Raw genomic sequence first — 27,390 nt, forward strand, 5'->3', positions numbered from 1 at the left:
CTGCGCTGATCGCTTATCATTAGGTGACCCGTCTGCTCGTATATTATGGAATAAGGGGCCCTTTTCCATAAAAAAGGTAGATGGTTATATTAAAACAAATTGTGATAAAATATCCTTAGTTTTATTAAAAATTGTCTATAAACACTACACAATACAAACACCGCCTTATGATATACAATATACATTGAGAGGAATAGCAATATAATTTAAAGCCAGAATGTTGCATAAATTAAGTTATGTATACTGTTCAAGCGTAATAATTAAGTAGCATTTCAAGCTGCACATGAGTTCTACAGTCTATTTTTATAAAAATATTCGTTTTAATAATACTTGATGTTCAAAGGAACTTGTACTAATCAAATTAAACTAAGCCCTGATTGTAAATGGCATCAGATGTATCAGTAGCACAGGGCGTATCCTTAAATAATAATATACATTTTGCTAATGGCAATAAACAAATTACAATAGATCACAAATCATATCACACGAATTCACATTTATACAACTTCTTAAATATATCGTTCAGCTCTGAGCTGACATCAATAATGCAGATCTGCATTACTTAATACAATAAAGAAGTTATTTTTATCTATACTCCGCAAATAAGAGAGCACACATACTAAATGTATCACATGCATAGTCGTAAAGTGAACATCAAATCTTTTAATACAATATCAATCAATAGTGTTCAAGACTGAATACTAAAGGTAAGCGTCCACAGGTCCGCATCGTACGCATCGCACGCAACGGATTTTAATTTGTCTTGTATAGAAACTCATACAACTGCGTCTACTGATCCGCATCGTACGGACCGCTCATCGGCAATGCCTACATGCGATGCGTACCGATGACGTCATAAGGAATGCCGATGCCAAAAATTCAAGTGATACGATACGGAAGTAATACGGTACGTACGATGCGGACCTGTGGACGCTTACCATTATGGTGCGTTTACATCTGTCAAGGCGCCGCACCAAAATTAACACATACTTTGTAATTATTTACACAATTGCCAGAAAATTGTGATTTCCATTTGTACTTGTATTATTTTGTATATTTACTTTTAATTCTACGGACATTTTCAGATCTTAAGAAAAGATTATATGTTAGAAAATAGAACATAATTTGGTGCAAATTAGTCAATATGATTTTGTCAGTTGATATCATTAGGCCATCATATTGGTGGATTAATTAAAGTCAATACGGTACACAATCTTAATATTGATACTGTCAGCTACCTAATAAACTAACAATGAGATTGTGATAAGAATTTAAATAAATATACATATATTTCCTTAGAAGTTAAATTATATTATCATAGTGGCAAATTGTGAGATAATAAATACTAGTTACAAAATGTAGATCTTTCAAGTTCATTGAGACTTCCTTTGGTATTAAAATGTTATCTAGAATACAGAAATTATAAAACATAGGAAAAGGTCGTCTAAAGTATTGTTATATTAGACACAGTTCATTTTTGCGGCTGCCAAAAAGGCGATCATACGACCTTACTTTCCTAATAGGACAAGCACCATAACATTAATTATATCTCACTAAAATAAGTACTTAATAGGCACCTTACATATAATGAAATACTGCATTGTTGGGTTCCAAATTACAACAAGGAACCATTTTTAGCTGTGACAAGATAGTAACAAATAAAATCACATATCACCACTGAAAATATCTACGGCGAAATATATAGGTGTAATACGAAGTAAATTCGACAATTGATGGTGCTTTCATTTAAGACGCTAGCTCTAAGTAAAATTCAGTATCCTTAGTACGAGTTTGCCTTACGTTGAACAAAAACGATACACGAGCGTGTTCGGTTCTCTGATTGGTTGGTTCATTCGTGCCTGCCATTCACAGCGCCGGACGTGATCTCGTTGCGTTTTCGTTCAACGTAAAGCAAACTTGTACTAAGGGTACTGTTGTACATAAATCATATATTCGGTACTTTTTACTTAAATAAACAGATCATTATAGAGGTTGGGAGTATTTGGAGGTAATACGTTTATTTCTAACGTTTCTATTGTACGAAAACTGGAATGGTGTGGCCATCAACTTACATTTACTTGATGAAAATTCTACGAACATATGAGGCATGATTATGAGTTTACTAGAATAGCACGATGCTTTAGTGAAAGTATTATCTTCTTCCAAAAGAGAAGAACATTTTAAGTACAATGTTTGCCGTTACGTTCTAACCAAACTGCTTCATGCGAGGCGTGTGAATTTTGCAACGTTTTGCGGCAAACTATGAGAGCTCATATATTCCAAGTACTTACGTACGTCGCGTGGACTATATTTAATGCATTAAATACACATTCAAACACATCAACAACAACATTTAACGGTACGATTGTAACTATAATTATCTTAAATATTTTTTTTCATATAAAATATTGAACATTCAAAAGGAGTCTTAAGACATATTTGTATTCATTGTTAAGTACTAATGAGTCTCAACGTCCGTATTTACCTTACGGTCTTACAAAATATTTTGTCGACAATTGAAGAAAATATTACAAAGTTCATATTGAGTATATGAAAAAGTCAAAAGTTATCAGTTACAAACATTACTAGTCTTGATTTGTATAAAAATCGAGACGTTATTATTGAGTTTGCCCATCAAAAACTTAACAAATCTATTGTCGATTAGGCGCGCAGTAATTCGATTCAGATCTCTTGTCTTGTAGTTTACCCTGAACCTAACGCTTAAATTAATATTCCATCGATGGTTTAAGCCTCTGTGTTGCCCTGCATTCTTGTGAATTGTAGGAATACCTGTTCTAGTGTAGTCTGTGCTACAGAGTAATCTTCTATAGGGAACTGTTTCCGAGCCTCTTCCATAATATCGAATATTTTCCACCACGGTAATCCGACGTCATTGATATAGAATGTGCTAATACCCAAATATGATTCGCTAGAAAAATAATAATAACGTAAATATCTTGTTGTCTGAGAATAAAACGATTCTACTTTTTTGTTAATTAAGTTTAGGATACTCACATAAGTCTCGAATCATTGAAGTTATCGGTAATATAATTTTTGATCTTGATCACGTCATTATCCCTGTCTACGCCAGATTTACATTTCACTATTAATGTGTATCCTGAAATTAAAGTACAATAGTTTATAAGTATAATAGTCCAAATGTAGGGAATTCGAATGACAAACCAAATCAAAATCTATGTTTCTTCAAAATAGTAAATCGATCATTTCCTATGAAAATTTGTACGAGATTTGTATAATAAGAAGAATGTTACCTTGTGAGAACTTATTCTTCAAATGCTGCAGCGGCCCGAGGCAGTAGAACTGTCCGTTGACCATGACAGTGAGGCGCGAGCACAGAGCTTCACACTCCTCCATGCTGTGTGACGTCAGCACTATACTGCGCCCCGCTATCACTGCCTCGCTTATACACGTCCATACCAGCCGCTTTGATGCCGGGTCCATACCTGATATACAATAAGTATTATGGATTAGGAGGTAAACGAGTGGACAGATCACTTGAAACTAAGTGCTCAGCGCTACATATGGACACTTGCAATATTAAAAGAGATACAAGTGCCTTATACTTTTAGTAAAAAGAAGCCGTCATGTTTATCTTTGTAATTGTGGACTAAATATTGAATCATATTGACAAAAGATATGATATATTACCTGTAGTCGGCTCATCTAGGAACACTAATGGCGCATCACCCAGCAATGCAACAGCTGTGCTAATTTTCCTTTTGGTACCTCCGCTACACGCAAATACCTGAAAAACGAGTCACTATATTATATTCAAAATTACAGAAATTAGTCTCTGGTAAAATCACTATCTGTCTATCTTATGACAAATAATTAATAAGGTGTATAGTACTTACCGCCGTATTCAGAGTCATTTAATGGTTACTTAACCCAGTCCTTAGCCATCGTTTACGATACAATATCGTTACTAAGGAATAGTTTAAGTAATCATTAAATGACTCCGAGTGCGGCAGTTAGTCTTTAAGTAACACGGTATGCCGTGTAATTATTATTTATATCTTGTAGTACGACTATATACCTTTTTATCATAGTGTCTCAAGAACCCGAGTGAGGTGGCGAGGTGTAGAGCTCGAGCGTTACCGACAGCAGATGGTATGCCGCGCAGTAGACAGAATATCCGCAACGTCTCGCGACCCGTCAGATTTTCAAACAATGCATCAAACTGCGGGCAGTAACCTGGAACAATATACAAAGATGTTTTAAAACATAATGTTTAATTATATAAGAAATTAAAACGGGATATTCAGTTCATCGGTGATCATGGCGCATGCAACAGTGTCGAAATATAGGAAACTTACAAAAACTAATAAACATGGTAAATATTCCGTTTTCATTTCTAACGAGTTTAGTTATAATTGAACACGTAAAAGGCAATCAATTAAATTAATATTAGTTACTTACCAATATGTCTATAGACATCTTGCAGGTGCGTCTTGATAGACATTCCGTGTACGTATGCGTCACCGGCAGAGATGTGAGCGTCGCCAGTCAACATACGGAACGTTGTGGTCTTGCCTGCACCGTTTATACCTAGCAGTCCAAAGCACTCTCCCTTGTTCACGGCTAGAGAAACAAAACAAAGGTATGGTAAGATGATAATTTCGCTTTGACTTTTAGTCTTAAATATATCAATTTAAAATAAATAAAAAAGTAGTTTGGGCAACAAACATCATCGTTGCGCAAACGCTTGCGCAAGTTAGTGTTACAAAGCGCAACTGCAAGGCAAATTTTTTTTAAGAAAAACGTTGCCCCACTCTAGGATTTTCTCCTGGGCCGTGGGTACGCTTACAAACATACAAGTTCACACATACACATGACATCAGACCTAATACAACAATTTATGGATCACACAGAATTCGTCCGTGAGGGAAATGGTGTAATAAATTAATTAAAACTTATTTACTTACCAAACGTCAGTCTGTTAACAGCAAGGAAATGTTTGTAGAACTTAGTAAGGTCTTTACACACCAGACTGTGCTGAGCTACTTGGGCTCTTGTAAACTCTTGGACTCTCTGGCGTTCTGTTTCTACATCATCATCCATTTTGCCTACAGCAGCTGGTGCTGGTTGCTTACTTGAAGAGTAGAACACCTTGTGATAGAAATACAATTATTATTTCCTTATTGCCTTTCGCAAGTGTGGTTCATATAAACACAAATTCTATTGATCACAGAGATAGGACGCTGTTGTCACAGTATTATGTGCGGGAAACGAACCGGTCACAACTACCAGTTCTTAAGTACTAGGACTGTAAAGAAAGTAGGTACCTTGTTCAAAAGCTCGTATTCCTTGATCAGCAATATAGTGAACGATATGATTCCGACCATGCTCATCATGAACAAATATCTCCCGATGCCCGGTTCTTCCCATTTCATGTACGGGTCATCTTCGACTGGAAAATGGGAAAAGTTAATTTTTAATACAATAATTACTCTTTACAATAAACAACAATATCAATCAAGTATAATAAGAAATCGATATTTGTTTTAATTTATTATTATTATACAACAATGTAATAATTCATTGCAGGCACTCTGACTAATAGTAAGTATACTCAATCGAGCTTTTGTATAATAATAATAATCAATCATGTTCTAAATAATTTAGTTAAGATTTTTTGCCTAGTAGAAACATCAAGCAGATATCTATATTTCAGCAGTCAATTTAGTGAAGTTCGCTTATACAACGTGTCTTTTTTTATTTCCCGTAACTTTAGGGTTATATTCTGTAGGTAAAAATAATACTAAAGCTCGCAGAAAAGGTGGTCCAAAAATGCATAGTTTCGGAGATATCATCAATCATAACTAAATTATTAACCTACCTAGTTTTGTTTTTCTAACCGTACAAAATAGACTCTCTATAAGTTTAAGTATCTAAGTTTCATTGATAAATACGAGTAGAAAATGTGACGTTGTCATATTTCACGTAACACCCTTACGTTTACATTAATAATCGTGATTTTGCCGAATTATTTTGTATGAAAAATTAAAAAAAAAGGATGACTGAAACATAATTCACATGTCAGTCGATTCTTTGATATGGTCTCAAACATACCTTAGAATTATGGGAAATAAAAAAAGACGTTGTATAATGTTTTTAATATGACAATTGAAGCAAACATTAACGCTACTACAGGAGTATAGAAGCACAGTAAGCATACAGAAGTACAGTACAAACACGCACCACAAGACTCACTTACTACAACACACGGAGAGTTTCAGCTGGTGGCAGATTGTATGCCGCGTGCAATTCTCGATCTTCAACTGGTCGCAGAGACCATCGCACGCCAACATTGAGAACGATGATACACTCATGTCCCTATAAAAAGAAAATTCCTCATGTCACCAGACCAGTCCCGAGCCCGGCCAGGAGCTCATACATAGTTATGAGCAGCTTTGCGTAACACATGACGCGGCAAATCTTAGTAGGCTGCGCGTAATATATTAATAAAACTGCCAGAAGATTATTACCCTGATTTAATAGACCTAGAATGTACGGGTAGGGATTAAAATCTAATAAAAAGGGACGAATTATAATTATCATTCTATTATTCCTCGGCCTCGATATAATCGTTCCTGAATCTAGGTAAATTATTAGATTGAATTGTGAAGGTCAAGCGATACCATTCAGGCGATACAATTGTGCGTAATAATGTTTGTCACTGTTTAACTTGGAGCAACTAAAATATTCCATATTACTCTGACTACAGCGTGAAAAGCGTGTCTTTAGTATTGATATCGGCATAAAATCCAATAAGTATGAGTATTTACCTGAAACTTCTACTGATGCAGTAAATAGGCAACGGAGCAAAAATCCAGTCGAACAGATGAGCGTAAAACGGACTGCCTACTTCGGGTAATCTCAATAATTCGATGATTAAAAATGGCATGCAACCTGATGAAACAAAAACAATGGGTTTATTATTCGATCTAATATTAACAGCATGTGATATTCTGCCATTCCCGCAATACAAGAATGATATCAAATCGGAATCATGATGTTACTGTGTAAACTCAATTTAAATAAGCTATTTATGTATTCATAAATAAATAAATACTTTGTCTTAGTAGCTGAAACACTTACCCGTAAATATATTCATGAAGCACATTTTCGAGAAGCCAGTAGCAGCTGCTTCGAAATAGAATGATGCGAGGTAGTGTAGTGGTATTGTGGCTATTGAGAACACCATTAAGACTAGAAGTACCCTGCCTGGAATACATGATACGAATTTTAAGAATTGAATAGAATTTTTATTTGCATAAAATGTAAGCGTTAAACAATTACATGAGTACATTCATTGAGGCACAAAAATGTATTTTATTTAATTAGAGTTACCTAGTTCGGCAGGTGAAGATAAAGTGCTTTCTTGAAAGCACGCGAGGGTGAGTATAATACAGAGGTAGACAAGGAACAGCCAGAACCAGTCCCAGATGAGCGCAGTCGTCCACATGACTGCGGGCCGCACGCCTGACACGCGTTGGAGAAGCTTCGCTCCGCTTATACGCTCCTGGTAATAAAGTTATAATAACTTGGTAAGTGAGTGCCGCCCATGGACAAGGAACTTATTTTGTACAATTTCAAGTATTGTAGTCCATAAAATCCCCACGCTTCACTTGCTTTCCGTAAACAATCTTTGAATAGCAAAAATTTGCATAGGCAAAATATTTTATTATGATCTGCGGAAAGTCAAATTCATTCATTTCAAAGAGAGAAGTAAATTAATTAATTCAAATTAAAATCCGTTTAAATTGTTCTCTCATTCAGAAATAAACCAGGCGGAACATCGTTTTGTTGTAAAAATAACCGCCGACGCACGCGATCTCAAAACGAACAAAGACGAAATATGTTACACGTTCAATCAAGTCATGATTGAACGTTTAAGTTGCGTTGCGTTTGAGTACGCAATAATAATTTAAGGAACTTTATTACAGGGTTACATAGGAATCATAAACTGATACAAAATGGATGTTCCATTTTAAGACAGCAAAAATATGGAGATAGTGAAAATTTGGAACAGTATAGCAAATTTAGCGAATTCAATTCATCGATATATTATGGTATCCAATTCGATCGATATTGTGTCAACTTTCATGTAGATACAATTAAGTATGTATGTGTTGCAAGAAAACGAAAACTCATTTTTTAATTGGATATATAATATACATAATATGTATGTATGTAGTTATATGTAGACCTAATAACTTAAGACGTCATTGGATCGAAACTCTGACCTTTACGGAGTCCAGTTAGACTTAATTAAATAAAGTAATGTTAGGTAGTTAAATAAATCAATATTTAATATTACCTTAATAACGAAGAGTACTAGGAAAGCAGTGACGAAAGCCATACAAAAGCCGATGTTGAATGCGAATTGGAATCCCATACTGCTGCCGGAAGCCATGACCTTCACCTGAAATCAATTATTTAAGTCTTATACAATTTAGACTGCCTCGTTGGTCGAGTGGTCGCAAGTGCGACTGCCGAACAAAGGGTCTCGGGTTCGATTTCCGGGTCGGGCAAAATATTACTGGGGTGTTTTCGGTTTTTCGAAAATTTCTCAGTAGTAGCACGGAGTCTGGAAATGTGCCCGGTATATGGCAATAGGCTCACCACCTATTACATGGGACTTATAAGATAAATGGTGAAAAGTGGGTGTACACAGTGGCATTACTTACGTGCCATAATGTGCACCTCTGCCTACCTCTTCGGAGATTAAAGGCGTGACGATATGTATGTATGTATGTACAATTTTGATTAGTAATACATTGGCAAATATGATACCAGGGTCTCATAGAAAGCCGCGATATGTTTCACCACGTGGATTGGGATAGCGGAGGTCTACTTCTCTGAGGAGAAGAGTTTTGGAAGTTAGAGGTGAGTCCCTAACTTCTAAAACACAGACAACGAAATTATAACTACTTTGGTGTGACACATGCCCGTGGGCGGCACCAATTGCTTACAAGTAAGCGAAGAGACTGCTCGTTTGCCGACCTATCCCAATAAATAAATAGAATGCCATTTTATTTGGACGAGAAATATGTTAATTACGACTGTTTTGTAGATATCTATACATTATATTATCTAACACTATGCTGTACTCTATACATAAAAGACCGGAAAGAACGCGAGCTAAAACATGACACATAAGTATTTCGCAAAACAATGGGCTATAAAACATCAGGCCTATCAGTAGAACCAGTAATATGGCAGAGATGGATATGGGTACTAAAAATCCTTGACTGTATCATTGATAAAGTGTTTTCAAATACGATTGCCTTTAGAGAGTTTTAATTTGATTTCTACATAAGTTTTAAAATATTATCCCGTTTTTGTAACAATGCAATCTAAGCCTTTAATTGTATCTTCCGGAGCTGCGAACTACCTAGCGGGTTTACCGGGGCTCCGACTTGAAAAGCAGCAGTAGGAACGGGGTGATTTTTAGACAGAAAGAGTGACACTCCCTCTCGTCTCGCTTAAGGCGAGCGAAGTCATAGGATAATTATCCCCCCACAAAAAAGGTCTTTAATTGTATTTGGATTACTCTCACACAACAGTCATGTCGTAAGAATGCTTATTTACTATATTTTATAATTAGGATGTAATTCCAAATTTCAAGAGGCGCGCAAATGCACTTATCATTTGGTATACGCCAGATACAATTAAAGACTTTTTTGTGGGGGGATACTCATCCAATGACCCCTGAGGATGTGAGAGTAATATAGAAACCATATTTGACTTGTAATCCATTGCGAGAAAACTACAGTTATTTGTACGTGCATTTTGGCTACCTCTCTAGGGAATAATAATAGTATATAGTAATAAGAATAATATATAGTAGAGAATTAACAGAAATTTTAATTTCAAATGGCCTGATTTCAATCAAAATTAATTGAGTAGAAGCAAATGGAAAAGGACGATGAATAATCAATCAATACATATATAATTACACAAAGTGTTATTAGACACAATAGATGTCGACCGTCTTGTTAAAGTTTGTCCTAATTCCATTCAATTGAATGGTTCGTTGTATTTATATGGACAATTTAAACTGTCTGCGAGTAACAGCGACTTGATTCTTACGGCTATAGATGCTTCAGTAATTATTATTACTCAAATCTGAGATTGCCAAGTCTTTATTCCGTAGTAATAGAGTCGAATTTTGAATATCAAATGTACAATTTTATTAGTCTTATACTCATCTTTTCGGAACTACAAAGAATACTGTCCGTCTTAAGTCTTAACCATATTCAATTAAAAGTCAATATTTTACAAAAATCGACCGTATGCCCAATGTCACTAAGTCTAATTTCGAAATACACTTACCAAATTTTCAATAGAATACGGCAGTGGGTAGTTGATCACTTTCAAGTTGCTTCCAGGCGACATAGCTTTCATGATTGCATTGTTGACATGCGCCAAAGATATTGCCGAGTCATGGTACCCATAGTTACTGAACCAAGCTGTGATATTGTGCGCACCAAATGTAGCACCGATTGGAATTTCATTTCTTACCCTTGCAAGATCAGTTTCGCTCTAAAACAGGGATTTTTATGTGAAATAAGCAACATAATAACCTTAGTAAGAAATTGAAGTATTTAATTGTTAGACTTACCAGTTTCAAATAGAATTTCCCTAAATTACTTGTACCCAAGTCGGTAAGCGACATGCCTGGGTACGTTGAAGTTTTAAAGTAATCCTTATACGCCATCATAGCTTTAGCTTCGATACTACCATCTGTTACGTTCGCTTGGGACATCAAAGTTTCTGTCTGCGCAAACCCACTCTCAAGACTTAAGGTTAATGGCGGTAATTGAGATAAAAATTTCCAAGACCTAGCTATAATTACTGATATTGTGATATTAATTATAGGCGTCACGAATTGTATCAAAGCAGTCAGTTTGTTTCTCATCGTATTATAAGCCAATTTCAAAAACATTGCCTTTATGTGATTCCGCAAAAGTTTGAATCCGCGCACTTTTTGTATAGGTTCATTATCCGCTGTAAATAAAAAAGGTGAATTAATATTTTGGCAAGTTTATGGTTGAAAAACTTCGAGATTGTTATACTAACGTATGTTGTTGGCTAGCGGTGCGATTGCGCATTCGTTGTATGGTCCAGAACTGTTATGGTTTTTATTTTTCGCTGACGAACTTTCTAGATCTTCTGCGCCTGCCCTATAATTGTAATAGTTTATAATAAAAATCAACACAAGTAAGCAAATAACTTGAAATTCTTGTTTTTGTATCGCCACGCCTTTTATCTCCGAAGGGGTAGGCAGAGGTGCACATTATGGCATATAATGCCACTGCACAAAGAACACCCGCTTAAAATCCAATAAAACTTACTTCATAAAGACCTCCTCTAAGCTGGTGACAGAGAGTCCATAACTAGAAACGCATAAAGACTCCTTTTTCTCTTCAAATTCTTTAAGCATCTCCGGAAATTTACTAACGTTGTCGCTAGGCAAGATATATGTTAGTTCCGAACCTGCAAGTAAATAGCAATTAGTTATAGAGCAAAACCTTTATTTAACCTTGAAAAGCAGATAGACATAACACGGTCATTGATCTTTTATTGTTGAAACTATAGACGTTTTAATGACGGATTGAATCTTGTTCGATGCTCGAATTATAATTAATTTTAGATATTTTTAGGAAAAATTAATCAAATATACAGGGTGTCCCTGAAGTCGACGTCCAACAGGCACCAGATGACCGGCAAGGTTCCAAATGTTATCAGAAAAATATAAAAAAAATTCTAAGTCCTACAGTTTTTAAATTACAGTGACTTATGTGTTATCCACGAAAAAGTACACCCTGTGCCAGTCTTTTGACTCTTGTTGCTACAAATCTTTATTTTTTCGTCTGCAGTCTTCCTTACATTATCCTGAATAGTGCTCCAGTAATATGGAATCATAAATTCTTAGCCAACTGCTTTAGATTGGAAAACATTGTTAGTTTTAGAGGAACCAAATACTCTGAATAAAATTTTCACCTTACTTTAAGTGACTGTACTGAATAAATTATGTATGGCGCTAGTAGTGGCAAATTTCACCAAAGTTGGCGCATTTAATAAGGATTATAAAATGGTATAGCACTTTGCAAATTATTTCTTAAATTCGACACAAAAAAAGATTTTTCAACGAAACTCCGTTTCGATGAATTTATTTGAACTTACTAAAAATTCTTCTAGTGTACTCAAATCATACGTTACAACCTCGTATGCACTAGACAACACTTTGCACGCGATTTGTTATCATCATGTTGAAAATCAGCGAGGATCTCTTGTCAAACAACATTGTCTGTCTACTCATGATTTCACTTGCAGCTTTCGTCGGCAATATTACTAGACTTACCAGAGGAACTGATGTTGTGTATCATGTTTCACTAAATAATATTGAATGATTGCAATATGATGTTCATAGTGCATCAAACACATTATCAAATGTGTAGTAAAATCAAAAGGAACGGACGCGGCAGCGTCATGTATACAGCATATCGACGCGGTAGTGGTGTGGTGTACATGAGCCCTTACGCACAATTACTCGTCATAACCTCATCAAAAAAAGAAATGGGTGAATCCTTCGATTAACTTACGTGTTCATGTCTTGTGATCAAATGCGGGATGAAGCATCAAATATTCTTTAGTTTGTCGAGAAAGAGTTATTTGCACCGTTACAAGGAATTGCAGGTAAAGCAAAAAATAATGTAAAAAATAAATAATCAACACGGCGCAAAAAAGCCAGTGCTCAGCTAAAATGCCGAAGCCCGTGTACGATGGCTCGAGATGCACAACACCAGTTCGTCTAGCGATAATATTGCCGACGAATGCTGCAAGCGAAATCACGGGTAAACAGACAATATTGTTTGACAAGAGATCCTTGCTGATTTTCAACATGATGATAACAAATAGCGTGCAAAGTGCTGTCTAGTGCATACGAGGTTATAACGTATGATTTGAGTACATTAGAAGCATTTTTAGTAAGTTCAAATAAATTCATCGAAACGGAGTTTCGTTGAAAAATCTTTTTTTGTGTCGAATTTAAGAAATAATTTGCAAAGTGCTATACCATTTTATAATCCTTATTAAATGCGCCAACTTTGGTGAAATTTGCCACTACTAGCGCCATACATAATTTATTCAGTACAGTCACTTAAAGTAAGGTGAAAATTTTATTCAGAGTATTTGGTTCCTCTAAAACTAACAATGTTTTCCAATCTAAAGCAGTTGGCTAAGAATTTATGATTCCATATTACTGGAGCACTATTCAGGATAATGTAAGGAAGACTGCAGACGAAAAAATAAAGATTTGTAGCAACAAGAGTCAAAAGACTGGCACAGGGTGTACTTTTTCGTGGATAACACATAAGTCACTGTAATTTAAAAACTGTACATTTGGAACCTTGCCGGTCATCTGGTGCCTGTTGGAGGTCGACTTCAGGGACACCCTGTATTAATATAAAAGACATTGCTTACCTATATTAGTATTCTCCTTAATATCAGGCACGTAAGTTTTGAAGAACTTAGTGACGTCATCAGTTATGCAGTTTTCTCCCTTGACTATAGTTATTTTGTAGCCGATACCGTAATGTTTTTTGAGGAAGTAGGGGTCCCTATACATTGTAGTTGGCCCCCCGACATGATTGCTATTCTATCACCGAGTACATCGGCCTCGTCCATGAAATGCGTCGTCAGTATCATTGTGCGACCTGTGGAAATATATAAGTTTTTAAACTGACATGGCCACTAACACTATTATTAGAACTTGAGACGCGATATTTACCATGTTCATCCGTGATCATGGCGCTTGCAACAGTGTCGAAATATCGGAAACTCATCGACATAATCATCGACATAAATAAACATGTTAAATATCCCGTCTCAAGTTCTAATAATGTGAAAATATATTTTTATAGTTTTAATTGATTCTTTATCTCGTATTTATATTTAGAATTGTAAATATATTTATAGGATTTATCTAAAATAGAAAACAAGAATAAAGTTTGAATATGTATTCATCCACAGATGAATGACAAAAAAATATAAAACTTTGATCATAAATAATGCAGAAGGAGCAAATACCGATTGAAATTGCGTTCATTAACATTATTCATTTTACTTAGAATTACTTAAATGTTCTTTTATTCCAAATTTAATGATAGAGTTAATTGTTTTTAAGTACGTAAAGAACGATGAATATAATTAAATTATGAAGTTTAATTTAATTTGCAAAGCAATTACTTGTCGTCTAGACTTGCCAAGTAAGTATGCGTTTAATTTGACAAATTACAGATGTTCTGACTATCAAAAACTCTAATAGTTTTAATAGTTCTTTTTTGTTTAGTTAATTTAGTTTTCTTGCGTCATGTAGCTACTAAGTAGTAGATTTGTTACTTATTTATTATTACTGATTACTACTAAATTATTACTGAGTGAATATGTAATAGACTTTTGGCCTATGTTTTTTTACAATGAAATCGCCCCACTTCATATATAATGGTTGTATGGTTGTTATATTCATGGAACTACACAGTATACATATTTATATGGTATAACTTCGGAGAATCTAAGGTAGAGATTGGTGTTTTCCTCATAAAATCCACTTGTGTCACACAATAATACGAGTCACCGTAAAGCGGATGATTTAATATGGATAGCCAATTTCAAAGCCACGTCATTTCTTACCTATACGGCAAATATAATTCTATGACTCAGCAGTGATGTCCAAACAAAACCAATATAGTTATTATAATTGACATATAAGATATATGATTGTTTAGGGCAAAAGGTTGTGTCCAAGTACACAAAACTATGTTGCTTGCTAGACATTTCAACATGTTTTGTAATCAAGCCATCCATAGCAAAACAATTCTAGTTCAAACAGCTTATAACAATACAGACGGCAGGCCGCAGTCTGAACTCCAAGTATACAGCCGTTCATTGCCGAGGTTACTACCAATCATTTATTATGTAAGTAAGTAATCGTTTGGGAACCTTGACCCAATCCTTTTGAACTTACGTTCCGTGTTCCAAAACTTTAATTACTCTGTTGTGTATACATATTTTGAAGGACAAACCTTTCTTTTCTTTCTGCAGTAGGTCCCACAATGCGCGGCGCGCGGCCGGGTCAAGGCCGGACGTGGGCTCGTCCAGCAGTACCACGCGCGAGTTCCCGCACATCGCAGCCCCTACAGACAACCGCCGCTTCTGACCACCCGACAACTTGTCAGATGTCACGTCTCGCTACAAACAACATTTACATTAACAATGTTTCAGGACAGTGCGAAAAATAAATGCTTCAATATATTGAACCGTCGCTCTTCGATATGTGTCCATGGTGGGCCTTACGACACATAAACCTTTTCGATATCTAATAACAACTTCACTGAAACAACGTCAAACTAGATAAATATCTACTTCAGCCTCATAAAATATTTATCTCATACATTTTTCCGCCAAGTCATTGTTGTGTTTATATAGGCGCGGAGGTTAGCTAGGTGGACAAAACTATACACCAACGTCACTTCTATATTTCTTAAGATATTAATCAATCACTAATACGATATGACAATTTCTTACTAACCTTTTCTTCTAATTCAAGGAGTTTGACGAAATGATCCACTTCGTCCTTTATTTTATTTTTAGGAACACCTTTTAGTCTTGAATAAAATATGATGTGTTCCGCGACCGTGAGGTCTGGGAAAAGTACGTTGTGTTGTGGACAGATGCCGAGTGACTTGCGTGCTTGACCAGTTTCCGTCACTATATTGTAACCGTTGATGTACGCTTTCCCAGATGTAGGCGGAACCATGCCTGGATAGAATAAAACAACTATAAAGTATCATGACAAATGTAGAAATCAATGTAATATTTACAGCATCTATCAACGTATTATTAGTTTGTTAGAGCAAACACGAAGATACATTCCATGATTGATGTGGTTAATAGGAAGAGCTAAATTACAGTTAAGTGGACGTAATTGGGCAGTTGTTTAGCACGCAAGTGCTACTTAGATACGTTTAGATGAACCGAAAAACGTCATTAACGCCGGGTATCCGCGGTTTTCCCATTGGTTCTCGGATCTTTGCCTGATTATGTAAGTATTCATACGACTGTGACCCGAATTGTAGAAAATTATAGTGGAGAGTTCCGAGACTTCCGAGTGCTTGTTATCATGACATTCTTTTTATAAGCCTTTACAAATTGTCTGTGTATTGAATGAGAACGCGGAGCAAGATAGTATTTACTTAAAATGATGAGGTTTGTTCGTTTCGTAATAGTTAACGACTAAGGAAAATCCTTTTTACTTCGGTTGAGTGCCTACAGAACGAAGACTACGGTGTTGTGGAATATGAATATGAATATTTTATAAAGAAACATTTATACATATTTTAAGTTATGTCGAATGTAGGTTAGTATAACATGACTATCCTAGATGGGAGTGGAGTGGGCTTTCTAGTGAATTGTGTTAATCATTCATATTTGATGGATGACTGTAGGTATGGTAGGTATCTAACATCTAGTGACAAATGTCAAGGTAAGAAAGTACCTGTAAGCATGGATATAGTGGTTGTTTTCCCGGCGCCATTGTGACCCAATAACACGGTGATCTCGTTCTCATACATTCTCAGGTTCAAATTGTCTACGACTTTTTTACGACCCTTGTATATTTTCGTTAAATTCTGAAACAAAAGTTCGCGTAAAATATTTTTACTCCCAAGTCCATAAACTATACCAGTAATAAAATAGCGCGTTAATAAATTTTATTTACTTTTACGTTTTTGATGTTTACTGCATAAGTCCTCTGGTACCTATTCTCACAGCTCAGTAGTATAAACCTAAATATCTGAAGAATTTTATAATACGGTCAGGCTAGAAGTCAGGGCCGGTGAGTTTCTTTAAGATACCTATAGCAAACTTATAGCTAAGTACGGAGTTGTACATAAGTATATTGATGATGTCGTCTCCTTCGTTTATTTAGCGCAATACAGTGATGTTTACTACCCCTTATCGTTATTAAATTGGTCAATAAGGAAGGATATTATGTTGTGTTACTTGAAAGAGATCAGACGTACCCGAGTAGTGCGAGCAAAATATAAGCTATGTTGTTATGTACAGTGGAGGACAGATCCGTCTGATCAGTTTAAATTGCATTGCTTGGAGCCAGGAACAACATTAAGGCATGCCCCATGAATGTTTCATCTACTAGAAAAGCGATAACTTCACAGCTTAGTGACGCAGCACATGTGATCAGGTGCAAGCAAATATTAACTTAGTCATTCACACAATTGTATCTAGGTACTAGCTATTTTATATTTATTTGAATTTTTTTTAGTAAATTAATAGACAGCTGACAATTTTATTACTCGACTAGATCATTAGTTCAAAGACAATAATATTTCACCTTGTTAAACTAGGTGACCCGATGATCCGATGAAAGAATAAATGTTAACTTATTATACATAAGCATGGAAGACTTCATTTAGTTCGGTCAACTAAGACCTTGTTTTACCAATACGTTCACAGATTACGGACGCGCCGTAACAAAAAGTGAGTTTAACTAAGGTCAAACTGTGTAGGTATTCGTAATTTTCAGCAGTAGCTTGTTTACGTAAAACATTTGGTAACGTGTCGTGCGTGACTTACCTGTATGTTGACGCCCACTGGCACGCCCTTCGGTTCCTCGTCGTGGTCATGAACGACTTTCAACAAAGCATCATTGTACTCTGGATTATTTGAATCTTTACCCGTCATCTCTGTAAAACATAATTCTATTACTCTTGGGAAAGATCAAATAAAGAAAATTCTCAGGTAGATAATTCTTAGGTAATCGGACGATACTCTCTCACTCTCTTCAGCTTCAGGCTCACCATTTATTCCATGGGAACTCATAACTGGTGAAATGTGACAGTTACATAGTAACATGTGCAAAGGTTCTATTCAGGAATACAAAATATAATAGCAATGTGCGTAGGTATAATTCATAGCAATATGCAATAGATAACGGAGTAACAACCAGCTTAGTCAGTAAAACATCGACGTAGGTACGAGGTTCGAAGTTCACTATTTGATTCATCATAACGTAGCATCGTACAATAGGCATCTTGTATAACGATTCGCATTATGCAGTTTTAGTAGGTAAATAATAAATCATTTAAGAGCTATTAAAATTCTAATGCAACTAATAATGGCAGATAATTTAAATATCGATAAACCGGTTCCATTCGAGATGTTCCTTGTACAGACGCAATGACAATGACCTTGATTGCACGGTTTTTGTGATGATCGCTATTGATTCGTTACATGAGCTATATTGACGGATTACATAACACATGTTATGTATGTTATGTTATGTCTATCCATTCATTCCAAGCCTGACGGAAGGACGTCAAGACCTATATTATTAAAATTGAAGAGAATACATCATGTCTGGGTAATAAATATTGAAAGGTATAATAAGTTTAGTGAGACTGACGATCAAGGGGTTTTTGAGCTTGACGAAATGTAGGTTATTGGGTTTGTTAGCTTAAGGAATTTTCAGTAATCGGTCAGCCCGGAGTCTAGAATCGGGCCTAATGTATTGTATAAGGATCGCTACTTATTACAAGAGCAGGGAATCATAAAATGAATCTTTGTCTACTCCATCGAAAAATAAAAACCGTGATTTAATCATAATGATGACCTAAAATATTATTTGTTTTACAAACCTGCTACTTTATGCTTTTTCGGTTTCCAAAAGCTCTTCGTCAGGGGGAAGTACCAAGGCAACGGGACTCCGTAGAGCCCTGGCCTTATCTTCTCGACATACATCGCTATCAACATGTAGAGTATCGAGTCAAGTATCAGCATTAGAACTATATGGCCCGGCTGTAGTTGATCCTGGTATGATATCGGAGTGAAGAACTCGTCCCATTGTAGACCTAATTGATATTGTAATAAGATTCAGTGTTATTCAAGTTAAATAATAAAAATATTTACATAGTAAAATTTGGGTGTATAATTACTCATTTACGGCCGAACTTAATAACTGATCACCATCGATAATCTTTGGATTTAGTTAGACCTATAACATATATGAGTTCTAGTTTATAGTTTCTGTCAACACTTGAATCAATCCAGGGGTTAAGATCGGTCATTATTTCCGACCGGTAAATGAAACACACAAGGTTTCAAGGTTCACAAGGTTTTGTGTTAGTAAATAATAAATATTATGAAATTAAGCATTACGTATTCCGTTTTATACTAAGTTCTAAGTACAATACTATTCACGTCAAGTAGGTACCTACGTTTCTATCATATTGCAGGAAAAAGAGCCGTCTAGAGCCAAATAAACGGTGATATGTAACTTTATAGGCAATTCGCAGTTTGCCAAGCATAATAGCAAATAAAACATAAGTGTATGTGTCATAGGAAAAGAAAAATAACTATACTTTATACTGCTTAGGATGATGTTACTCATCTATTGTGTCTTTTAAGTTGTACTGCTGTAGGCGTCCGGTCGAAAGTTCAAATGAATAATTTAGTTCTTTGTTTAAGCCGTTTGAATTATTACCCCTACTACAAGTTAAGTACGATTAGTATACAATTTTTATGCATGACGTGCAATTATTGGATTTCTGTTGATTACACTAATTAATATGGATTATGAACCTCTTTCACAGTCAGGGTATTTTAAGGTTTATAGGAAAAATTCACACTTAGCACTTTTGTCAAACAACTTGCGTCATTAAATGACCCAATAGCTATTACAAGCCTATGGGACACATCTACTAGTCTATAGGGAGTAACTTTTGGTATACAATTTTTTTGTTCGTACTGAGACTTTGATTTAAGTTATATCTAAGTGAATAGTATTTCAGTTGTTTTGACATTTAAAGTATTGAAGTTGGAGTGAATGGGACAGAAAGATCCTTGCCAATTTTCAGGAGTAGAGCATTAAATATCAAAACTGGTTCGCGACACTTACCTTTGGAAGTTCCTTCGCACATGATGATAATTTGGAACGCATATCCCATAGCAGTGTTTGATATCAGACTTAATAGCAGTTTCGTTGTCAGACTTATGTCTTCGTAAAGTACTTGAGTTAGCATGTACACAGAGTATGCGGCGAACCAGGCCAGGCCCATAAACGATGCAGCTGTATTGGCTGTGAAACATCAATAGCATTACTATACGATAACAAACGTCCGCACTACAGATAAAATGTATATTCATACGGAATATCGAATACGGAATAGCTATTGTTTATTTTATTAGCCACTAGGCAGACGGAAAGTATATAAAACTCACCGTAATTTATGTAATGATGGCTTACCTCGAGAAAAGAAGACGCTGACCATAAAAGAAAATGATAATGAGGCGATGACGAACAAGATCATAAAGAAAAAAAGGACGCTCCATGGTGTGAATGTAAGTACAGCGTAACCGTCGCCGGCCTCCGTGCGGTTGAAAGGTGTCTAAAACATACAATTCATTACTGTCTTGTTGATGTATTTATAATCATATACTTGAATACATATTCTATCAGTTTGTCTTCAGGATAACGGTACAAAACTACTTTCAAGTCTAAAATTTAGTCGTATCTAAAGTCCATAGATAGGTTCTCCATGCATAAATAACGATTTCAGCGAATGAATTTATTTTTCCGCGGAAATGTTTTTGGAATATAAATGGACGCATGAAATGTATCATACAGTTTGGAGTGGTTAGCTAATCTGACGGATTTATTTAAAATCGAAATGCTGCAGTATCGAAATTAAGGATCATCGTTATCCCGGACATATTAATTCCGCTGATTCCCCCTAACGGGAGCAATATAGCATGAATCAACTAACTTACCTTGAACAGGATCACAATAAGGACAACAGATATGAGCAGGAACGAAAATTGTTTGATGAACCATGCCAACCAGTGTAACCACGACGGAAGGCCCATTATTGTCATTGTTTCCTGTTAAAACAATATCACAATCGTTTAATACTTGCTTAATTAAATAGTTGAGTGCTTTGTAATTCTATAAGAGACATATTTACCTTTAACTGTAGCTCTTTCTCGAATGTTACGACCCTGACAGTGTTGACGAAGGAATACGCAAAGCAGAGCATGATGATCATTGATATGAATCTTTCGAGTGCGACTAACAATTGATCTTCCCTGTATGCAAGTTGAGGTAGACGTTGTAGGTAAACTTTGGTGCCGATCGGCTTCCCGGCTTTCTGTTTTATTATTTCCTGTGATATAGCATGCTGAACCGCTAAGAACATTTCTGGCGAATATCCTAAAACGCAAAGACCAAGCTTAGTTCAGTTCGCTGTTAACATTACGCAGTGGATACCATCTATGTATGTAATTACTTTTAAGTACGTGTATTTTTAGATTCGTTTATGAATTCTTAGTAAGTTCCTGGTTTTGCGTCAGTCGCTTGTAAATTTATAGGCCCTATTTTTAGCCTTTTTACAACACATTTCTAATTCAATGTCGCTCATAAGGTTAGTTGTTTTTATCACAAACATGTGTTTATTTAGCCTTGAAATTGTACTGGCATCATTCGTAAATATAAGTATTATTTTTGCGAATCATCCGAATGATTTAACGGTCAAAGGTCGCAAGAAGAGGGACTTAGATACATATAGTCCACAATTTTATTAGATTCGTGGACATAATATAATTTTGATTAATTGATAAATTAATGACAAACTCACGGATTTATAATGAAATTTTAAATCAGTGAGTTTGCAATGTTGTGGTAATCTACACACGACACATAGGTAGGTATCTTGCGTAATAAAAATTACGTAAACAATGGAGATTAATGTTACAAACAGTATGCACCTACTTACTATAGGCTTAACTGCTTAGGACAGATATTTTTTACTTCATAGTTTTATAATCACAGTAGCCATTCGCGTTGGTATGAAGAAAGTAGCAATCAAGAATGAATAAATAAGTAAGTAGGTACCTACGACGTTCTGTAGGGGTGAATAATGAGAGGTGAATAAATGGTTTTATATGAATGGCACCTGGTGTTTTTCCACCGTACATGTCGTCGGGATCACGGGGACCAGGGCGCGGGAACAACGGATACAATAAATTCGTGCGCCAACTGGCCCTAAGTGGGTGCTCCACCATCGGAGTCCTCATCACAGCTGGGAATCTTAGGGTTAGAGTTATGTCATCTGGCCATTCTGTAGCATCTGTAAATATTTATCAATTGTATTTTCCGCGAACTTTCGCGGTATTCATCTACCTACTAATGTAGGTACAGAAAATCAATTCTCAGACATTCATGTACACATAATCTGATTTGTGAATATAATATTAGGTACTCACTTGCCATACTGTCATCAAATTGGATTCCAACAAGAATTTGGTTCATAGCATTAGGTTGGGTAAGAGCTAATTCCATTTCTTTAGCATTTTTGTAGCCTTTGGGTTGAGGTAAAACATTTGAATCAAATAGAAGAGCAAAAAGTATGCTAAAATTATCATCAGCTACCATTGCAATGGCATCCTTAGTTACCTTTCTAGTAAGAGGGTTTTCTGGAGAGAATGCCAGTGTTCCTGATTTTGTTGTTGTGAGATTGCCTCTGAATAAAAAACATAGTGAGTATGAGTGGTGGTTTTTTTTTAAATAGTTAAGTAAATAACTAGTTATTATCAAGTAAACTTTTATGTAGGTACTTACAAATTTCTGCCAGTTATGTTGAAATATGTTGGGAGAAATGGGGGATAACTTATATCTGGTTTTGATTTTGGGTCCACTAGGCATCTTGTTAGAATTAAAAATAAAGAAAATATCACAGGTGATGCTATTTCAAAAGCTGTTTGCCATTTATGCCTCCTTTGTAAAAGGAAGTTTTTCCAAATGAGGAGCTTTAGTTTGTCAAAGGCAGCCATAGTGTCAGGAGGGCATCTAAAATAAAAATTTAATAAGTAACATCAAGGGTATTCAATTAACTGCCACACTCAGGGACATTTAATGATAACTTAAACTATTCCTTAGTAACAATTTTGTATTGAAAATAATTGCTAAGGACTGTGGTAAGTAATCATTAAATGACTCTAAGTAACTATGCTGGTTAGTGTTTATTCTATTCATCATATTAAGATTCTTCCTCAGTGATAATTTTAACTTCACTTTTAATACAGAAATTTACGATTTTTATTAAAACTTTATCTAGATACTAAATATTCACTTTAAATAGTCATCAGCAGCATCAGAATAATATTATAAACAAAAACATTTGTTAAGTGCATTTAAAAATACTGTCTTATTAGTTTCTGATTGGACAGAAAAATAATTATAGTAGGTATTAACAATTTCTAATTAATTATTATTCTTTCAGTTAGATAGTGTACAATACCTAGGTGTGAAAGTTTATTTCATGTTGAATGCAATAATATCTAAATGAGAAATTAATTGACAGAAATTCTTTGCGATATTTTTATTAATAGATATTTATTGATTTTTTCAAAGCTGAAATATTATGTACCCATATTTCGCTTCCCTTCTCAGCTTTGTATTCCAGTACGTACAACGTCGTACAGACATAATATCAATCAATTCAAAGATCTCGTTAAACATTAATACAAACAATTATTTCTATCGACTGTTACTACTTTCCTAGTCCTATTTTTAAGTGGCATTTTTTTATTTTCGTCTCAGTAATTAATCGGCGTGAAAAATCTTACCTGCATATTACGCATACATCCTATTTTTGCGGAATTTTCATAGATACGCAGATCACTGTTAAGGTATGGCACACTCACACACGATTTATTTAATTGATACTATTTTTGAAGGTCAATATAAAACCGTAAGCGAAACAGACCATTCTACAGGAGCCGAACCTCCCTTCCACTGTGACAATTCAATGAATGAAAACGAGTTCCGATGACAACAGTAAGCACAAAGTTGGCAGATTTGACAATCGATTTGACATTGTCAAATTTAATGTCACATTTTGACACTAGTTTAGCAGTGTTACAAAACATAAAAAAATGTATTGACTTCCATCGACAATTTTTTATTCGATTATATTGCTGGTGCTGTGCTTTGGATTATATTGCATCAATAGTAAAATGATCACGTATTTACCTAGGGTATCGGTAAGTAGGTATTTCTTGTGTACAAAAAGTAACGTGCAAGAACTAAAATATACAAATCTTGTACTGTAAAAAAAAAATATCATACTTATAGTTAACCAAAACCAGACCCAGCCACCGGCAATTGCAAAAGATATTTTTAATGTAGCAGCTTCTCTACTTGCATGATGTGTGGTTTGCATATTAAAGTGTTTTCTTGTCAGCTCTTGTATGGTATTCTTAATGTCATACATTTAGTCATGTGAATCATCGAAAGCACTAAAAACCATAGATACATTGGAACACTTTTCAATTTTTTATCATGAAATAATCAAAATGGCGTTTACGTCAGTGACATATCAATGTTTTCTATTGGATTTTTTTGTTTAAAAATGTTATAAATGTAATTTTGCAACGATTGTTTCTTTAATATGTCTACCAATAATTTATCTTCGGTTTTAAAATCTTGTTCAGAGAGTGAGCTGATTAATGAAGTGTCCGACAACAGTATGACACAGAAGCAGGTGGAAGGATCCCGATTAAAACGTACATTTACCCTGCCTCGCAATCCATTTGGGACTACAAAACCTGGATCCAGTAAGAATAAAAGCAATGAGAGTGAAAACAAGCCAACAAGTGCCAGTTCCACAATAGTAGATGCTCCTAAAGACGAAAATGGCATAGAAAGGAAGTTGTTTAGAAGGCCATCATGGAAAAGATTTTTAAACAAGATAGCGCAACATATGAGCACTGTTCATGTATCAGGTGTAAGTATATTTCAATTTCTGGATAATTGATACACTGCCAGTGTCGAGAGAATAGAAATTAAGTTATTATTTACTCTTATTGTCATTGTATAATGGTGAATCAGTCGTTATCTGTGTATTGTTTGGTGATTAATAACAAATGAAATACCTACTGACATCAAAACAAGCTGTAATACACATTTTCTTTATTTTAATTTCCAATTGGACATGTGTCTTATTGGAATCTTACTGGTTAAATGAAAATTCATAATCACACTATTTACAGGTGAAGTCTGCACCAGCTCTAGTGAATGGTGAGCGTGTTCCTTGCAGTGGAGATCCTCCATGGCCACCAGGCTCCACCCCGGCTGCTACAGGAATCAAAAACCATGGCAACACTTGCTACATGAATGCTGTCTTGCAGTGTCTCTCACATACTGATGTTATAGCTGAATATTTTGTTTTAGACCATTACAAAGTGAGTTTTGTGTTGAAAATTCTTGATGAATAATTTAAGTAATACACATTTTGTGAAGATTATATTATAGAAATGTTGTTCATAACAATCATAATAAGTCATATTATTATTATATTTTTTTATCTAGGTTGATCTACAGAAAAGAAATAAAATTAACTCAAAGAAATATGGTACCCGAGGTGAAGTGACTGAGCAACTGGCAGCAATTCTAAAAGCTCTCTGGGCTTGCCATTATACCCCTGATATGAGCACAGCTTTTAAGGTATCATGTTATCTCAAATAAATAATTAGTTTTTATTATTAATTAAAAATGTAATATTCATAAATAGCGCCAAAAAGAGAGTATCTGTTTCAATCTCGACCTTGTCTGCGCTCTACCTATATAATTATCTATCCTTGATAATGCCTCACTTGTAGCTGAGAATATTATAAAAATATACTTGTTTGGTTTGGTGGTTTGCATTGAAAATAGTTTCATTATGATTATGTTCAAGGTTGTATAAAACATGACTAATATTTTGTTAAAAAAAATTGTGTAACTATATGTAACAGTAATGACTATTTTTATTTTCTTCAACAAACATACATTTTGTATTATAAATATTGATGAAAAGTGTATTGAAGTTACATAATAATTTTAATCATATAACTATTCTAGTAGAATAAAGGTTTCATTTGTTTAATATATTTCAGGGTGCAGTTGAAAGACATGGTACACAATATAGGGGCAATAGTCAACATGATGCACAAGAATTTTTATTTTGGCTATTGGATAAAGTTCATGAAGATTTAAATACAGCTACAAAGAAGAAATATAAAACTATTAAGGTAAGCAGTACTAATTGCAGTTTATTGAAGTGGCTTAAAAAATGTTGTCTGCACTGTTGCTTTTAATTTGTGTTTATTTTTTATTTTAGAATACATGTGGCAAGCCTGATGAAGTAGTAGCAGCTGAAACATTAGCCAATCATGCCAGGAGAAATAGTTCATTTGTACAGGCCGTTTTCCAAGCTCAGTACAGGTATGGAAGTTGTGTAAATTATTCTTGTTGTTAACTTTCTGTTGTTTTGATTGAATCAAGTTTTGTTTTATCACAGTTTTTATTGCTTAGGTATATTCACTGTTTTTAAGTATTGTATTGCTCAATTTCATCATTAATTATTGAAACATCACTACAGGTCAGCACTGACATGTGCAAAATGTGAGCGCACATCATGTACATTTGACCCGTTCCACTGTGTGAGTGTACAGCTACCTTCACGACTGGCCACCACCCAGCCCTCACCGCTGCCTGTCAATGTAAGTGTTGTGTAGCATATTTTAATAATTTATTTATTGAATAGTTTAACATTCTGTATGCAATAGTAGTTACAGACTTGCAGCCATGTTCAAAGTATGTCACTATGACAAATTAGGGTCAGTTTGCATACTGTTTTTGTAGGCTTGTTTGCAAGTATGTTATACACTACTTATTTACATTGTGACTTACCATATTGTGGTCTCAATGATATAATCAATCATAATATGTACCAATAATTTTTTCAGCAGTGTGGTTTACTGATGATACTTTGGGGTTTGTGTTGTGTATGCTGCAAAATGTCGGGACATCAATTAGTATTCTTTCTATCTTTTCAGTTAAAAACAAACATAACCATACATATAATTAAAATTAACTTTATTTTAAATTTCAGGTTGTATATGTGAACCAGCAGCCAAGACAAGTGCGTATTGGTGTAGAGCTTACACCAAACATGACTATGGATGACTTGCGGACAACATTACATAATGATACGGGAATTGACAGGGACCATATCATCATGGCGGAAATTAATGAAATGGGTAAATATATTGTATGACCTTAACATTGAATCTATACTAATATTATAAAGCTGAAGAGTTTGTTTGTTTGATTGTTTGTTTGTTTGTTTGAACGCGCTAATATCCGGAACTACTAGTCCGATTAGTATAATTCTTTTTGTGTTGGATAGCGCATTTATCGAGGAAGGTTATAGGCTAAAAAACATCACGCTACTATCAATAGGA

At 35.0% G+C, this 27,390-nt stretch overlaps 2 protein-coding genes across 8 annotated transcripts in view; one reads left to right on the forward strand and one right to left on the reverse strand.

Moving 5' to 3' along the window:
- Window positions 1–105: 105 nt before the first annotated feature.
- The window catches only part of LOC118264111 (phospholipid-transporting ATPase ABCA1), a 37,999-nt gene continuing 10,714 nt past the window's right edge, over window positions 106–27,390 (reverse strand). The window contains 22 exon segments of the mRNA XM_035576510.2: window positions 106–2,929; window positions 3,016–3,118; window positions 3,273–3,464; window positions 3,670–3,766; window positions 4,058–4,215; window positions 4,441–4,602; window positions 4,947–5,130; window positions 5,307–5,431; window positions 6,239–6,357; window positions 6,810–6,933; window positions 7,123–7,248; window positions 7,375–7,546; window positions 8,345–8,449; window positions 10,363–10,572; window positions 10,652–11,037; window positions 11,110–11,213; window positions 11,385–11,526; window positions 13,516–13,647; window positions 13,650–13,748; window positions 15,117–15,282; window positions 15,623–15,852; window positions 16,589–16,721. Of these exon segments, the coding sequence (XP_035432403.2) occupies window positions 2,746–2,929; window positions 3,016–3,118; window positions 3,273–3,464; window positions 3,670–3,766; window positions 4,058–4,215; window positions 4,441–4,602; window positions 4,947–5,130; window positions 5,307–5,431; window positions 6,239–6,357; window positions 6,810–6,933; window positions 7,123–7,248; window positions 7,375–7,546; window positions 8,345–8,449; window positions 10,363–10,572; window positions 10,652–11,037; window positions 11,110–11,213; window positions 11,385–11,526; window positions 13,516–13,647; window positions 13,650–13,748; window positions 15,117–15,282; window positions 15,623–15,852; window positions 16,589–16,721 (3,453 nt within the window). The 3' untranslated portion in view covers window positions 106–2,745.
- LOC118264130 (ubiquitin carboxyl-terminal hydrolase 31) overlaps window positions 24,442–27,390 on the forward strand; it is a 23,196-nt gene continuing 20,247 nt past the window's right edge. Inside the window, exons 1-7 of one of the 7 annotated variants that reach the window (XM_035576529.1) lie at window positions 24,442–24,890; window positions 25,156–25,347; window positions 25,475–25,609; window positions 26,041–26,175; window positions 26,265–26,368; window positions 26,526–26,646; window positions 27,039–27,186. In XM_035576529.1, the coding sequence (XP_035432422.1) occupies window positions 24,555–24,890; window positions 25,156–25,347; window positions 25,475–25,609; window positions 26,041–26,175; window positions 26,265–26,368; window positions 26,526–26,646; window positions 27,039–27,186 (1,171 nt within the window). In that variant the 5' untranslated portion in view covers window positions 24,442–24,554. The remainder of the gene's footprint in view (window positions 24,891–25,155; window positions 25,348–25,474; window positions 25,610–26,040; window positions 26,176–26,264; window positions 26,369–26,525; window positions 26,647–27,038; window positions 27,187–27,390) is intronic. The other 6 variants (XM_050704970.1, XM_050704971.1, XM_050704972.1 and 3 more) reach the window with 6 other exon arrangements.

This window comes from Spodoptera frugiperda, chromosome 26 (assembly GCF_023101765.2).
Source record: "Spodoptera frugiperda isolate SF20-4 chromosome 26, AGI-APGP_CSIRO_Sfru_2.0, whole genome shotgun sequence".
Classification (NCBI taxonomy): Eukaryota; Metazoa; Arthropoda; class Insecta; order Lepidoptera; family Noctuidae; genus Spodoptera; species Spodoptera frugiperda.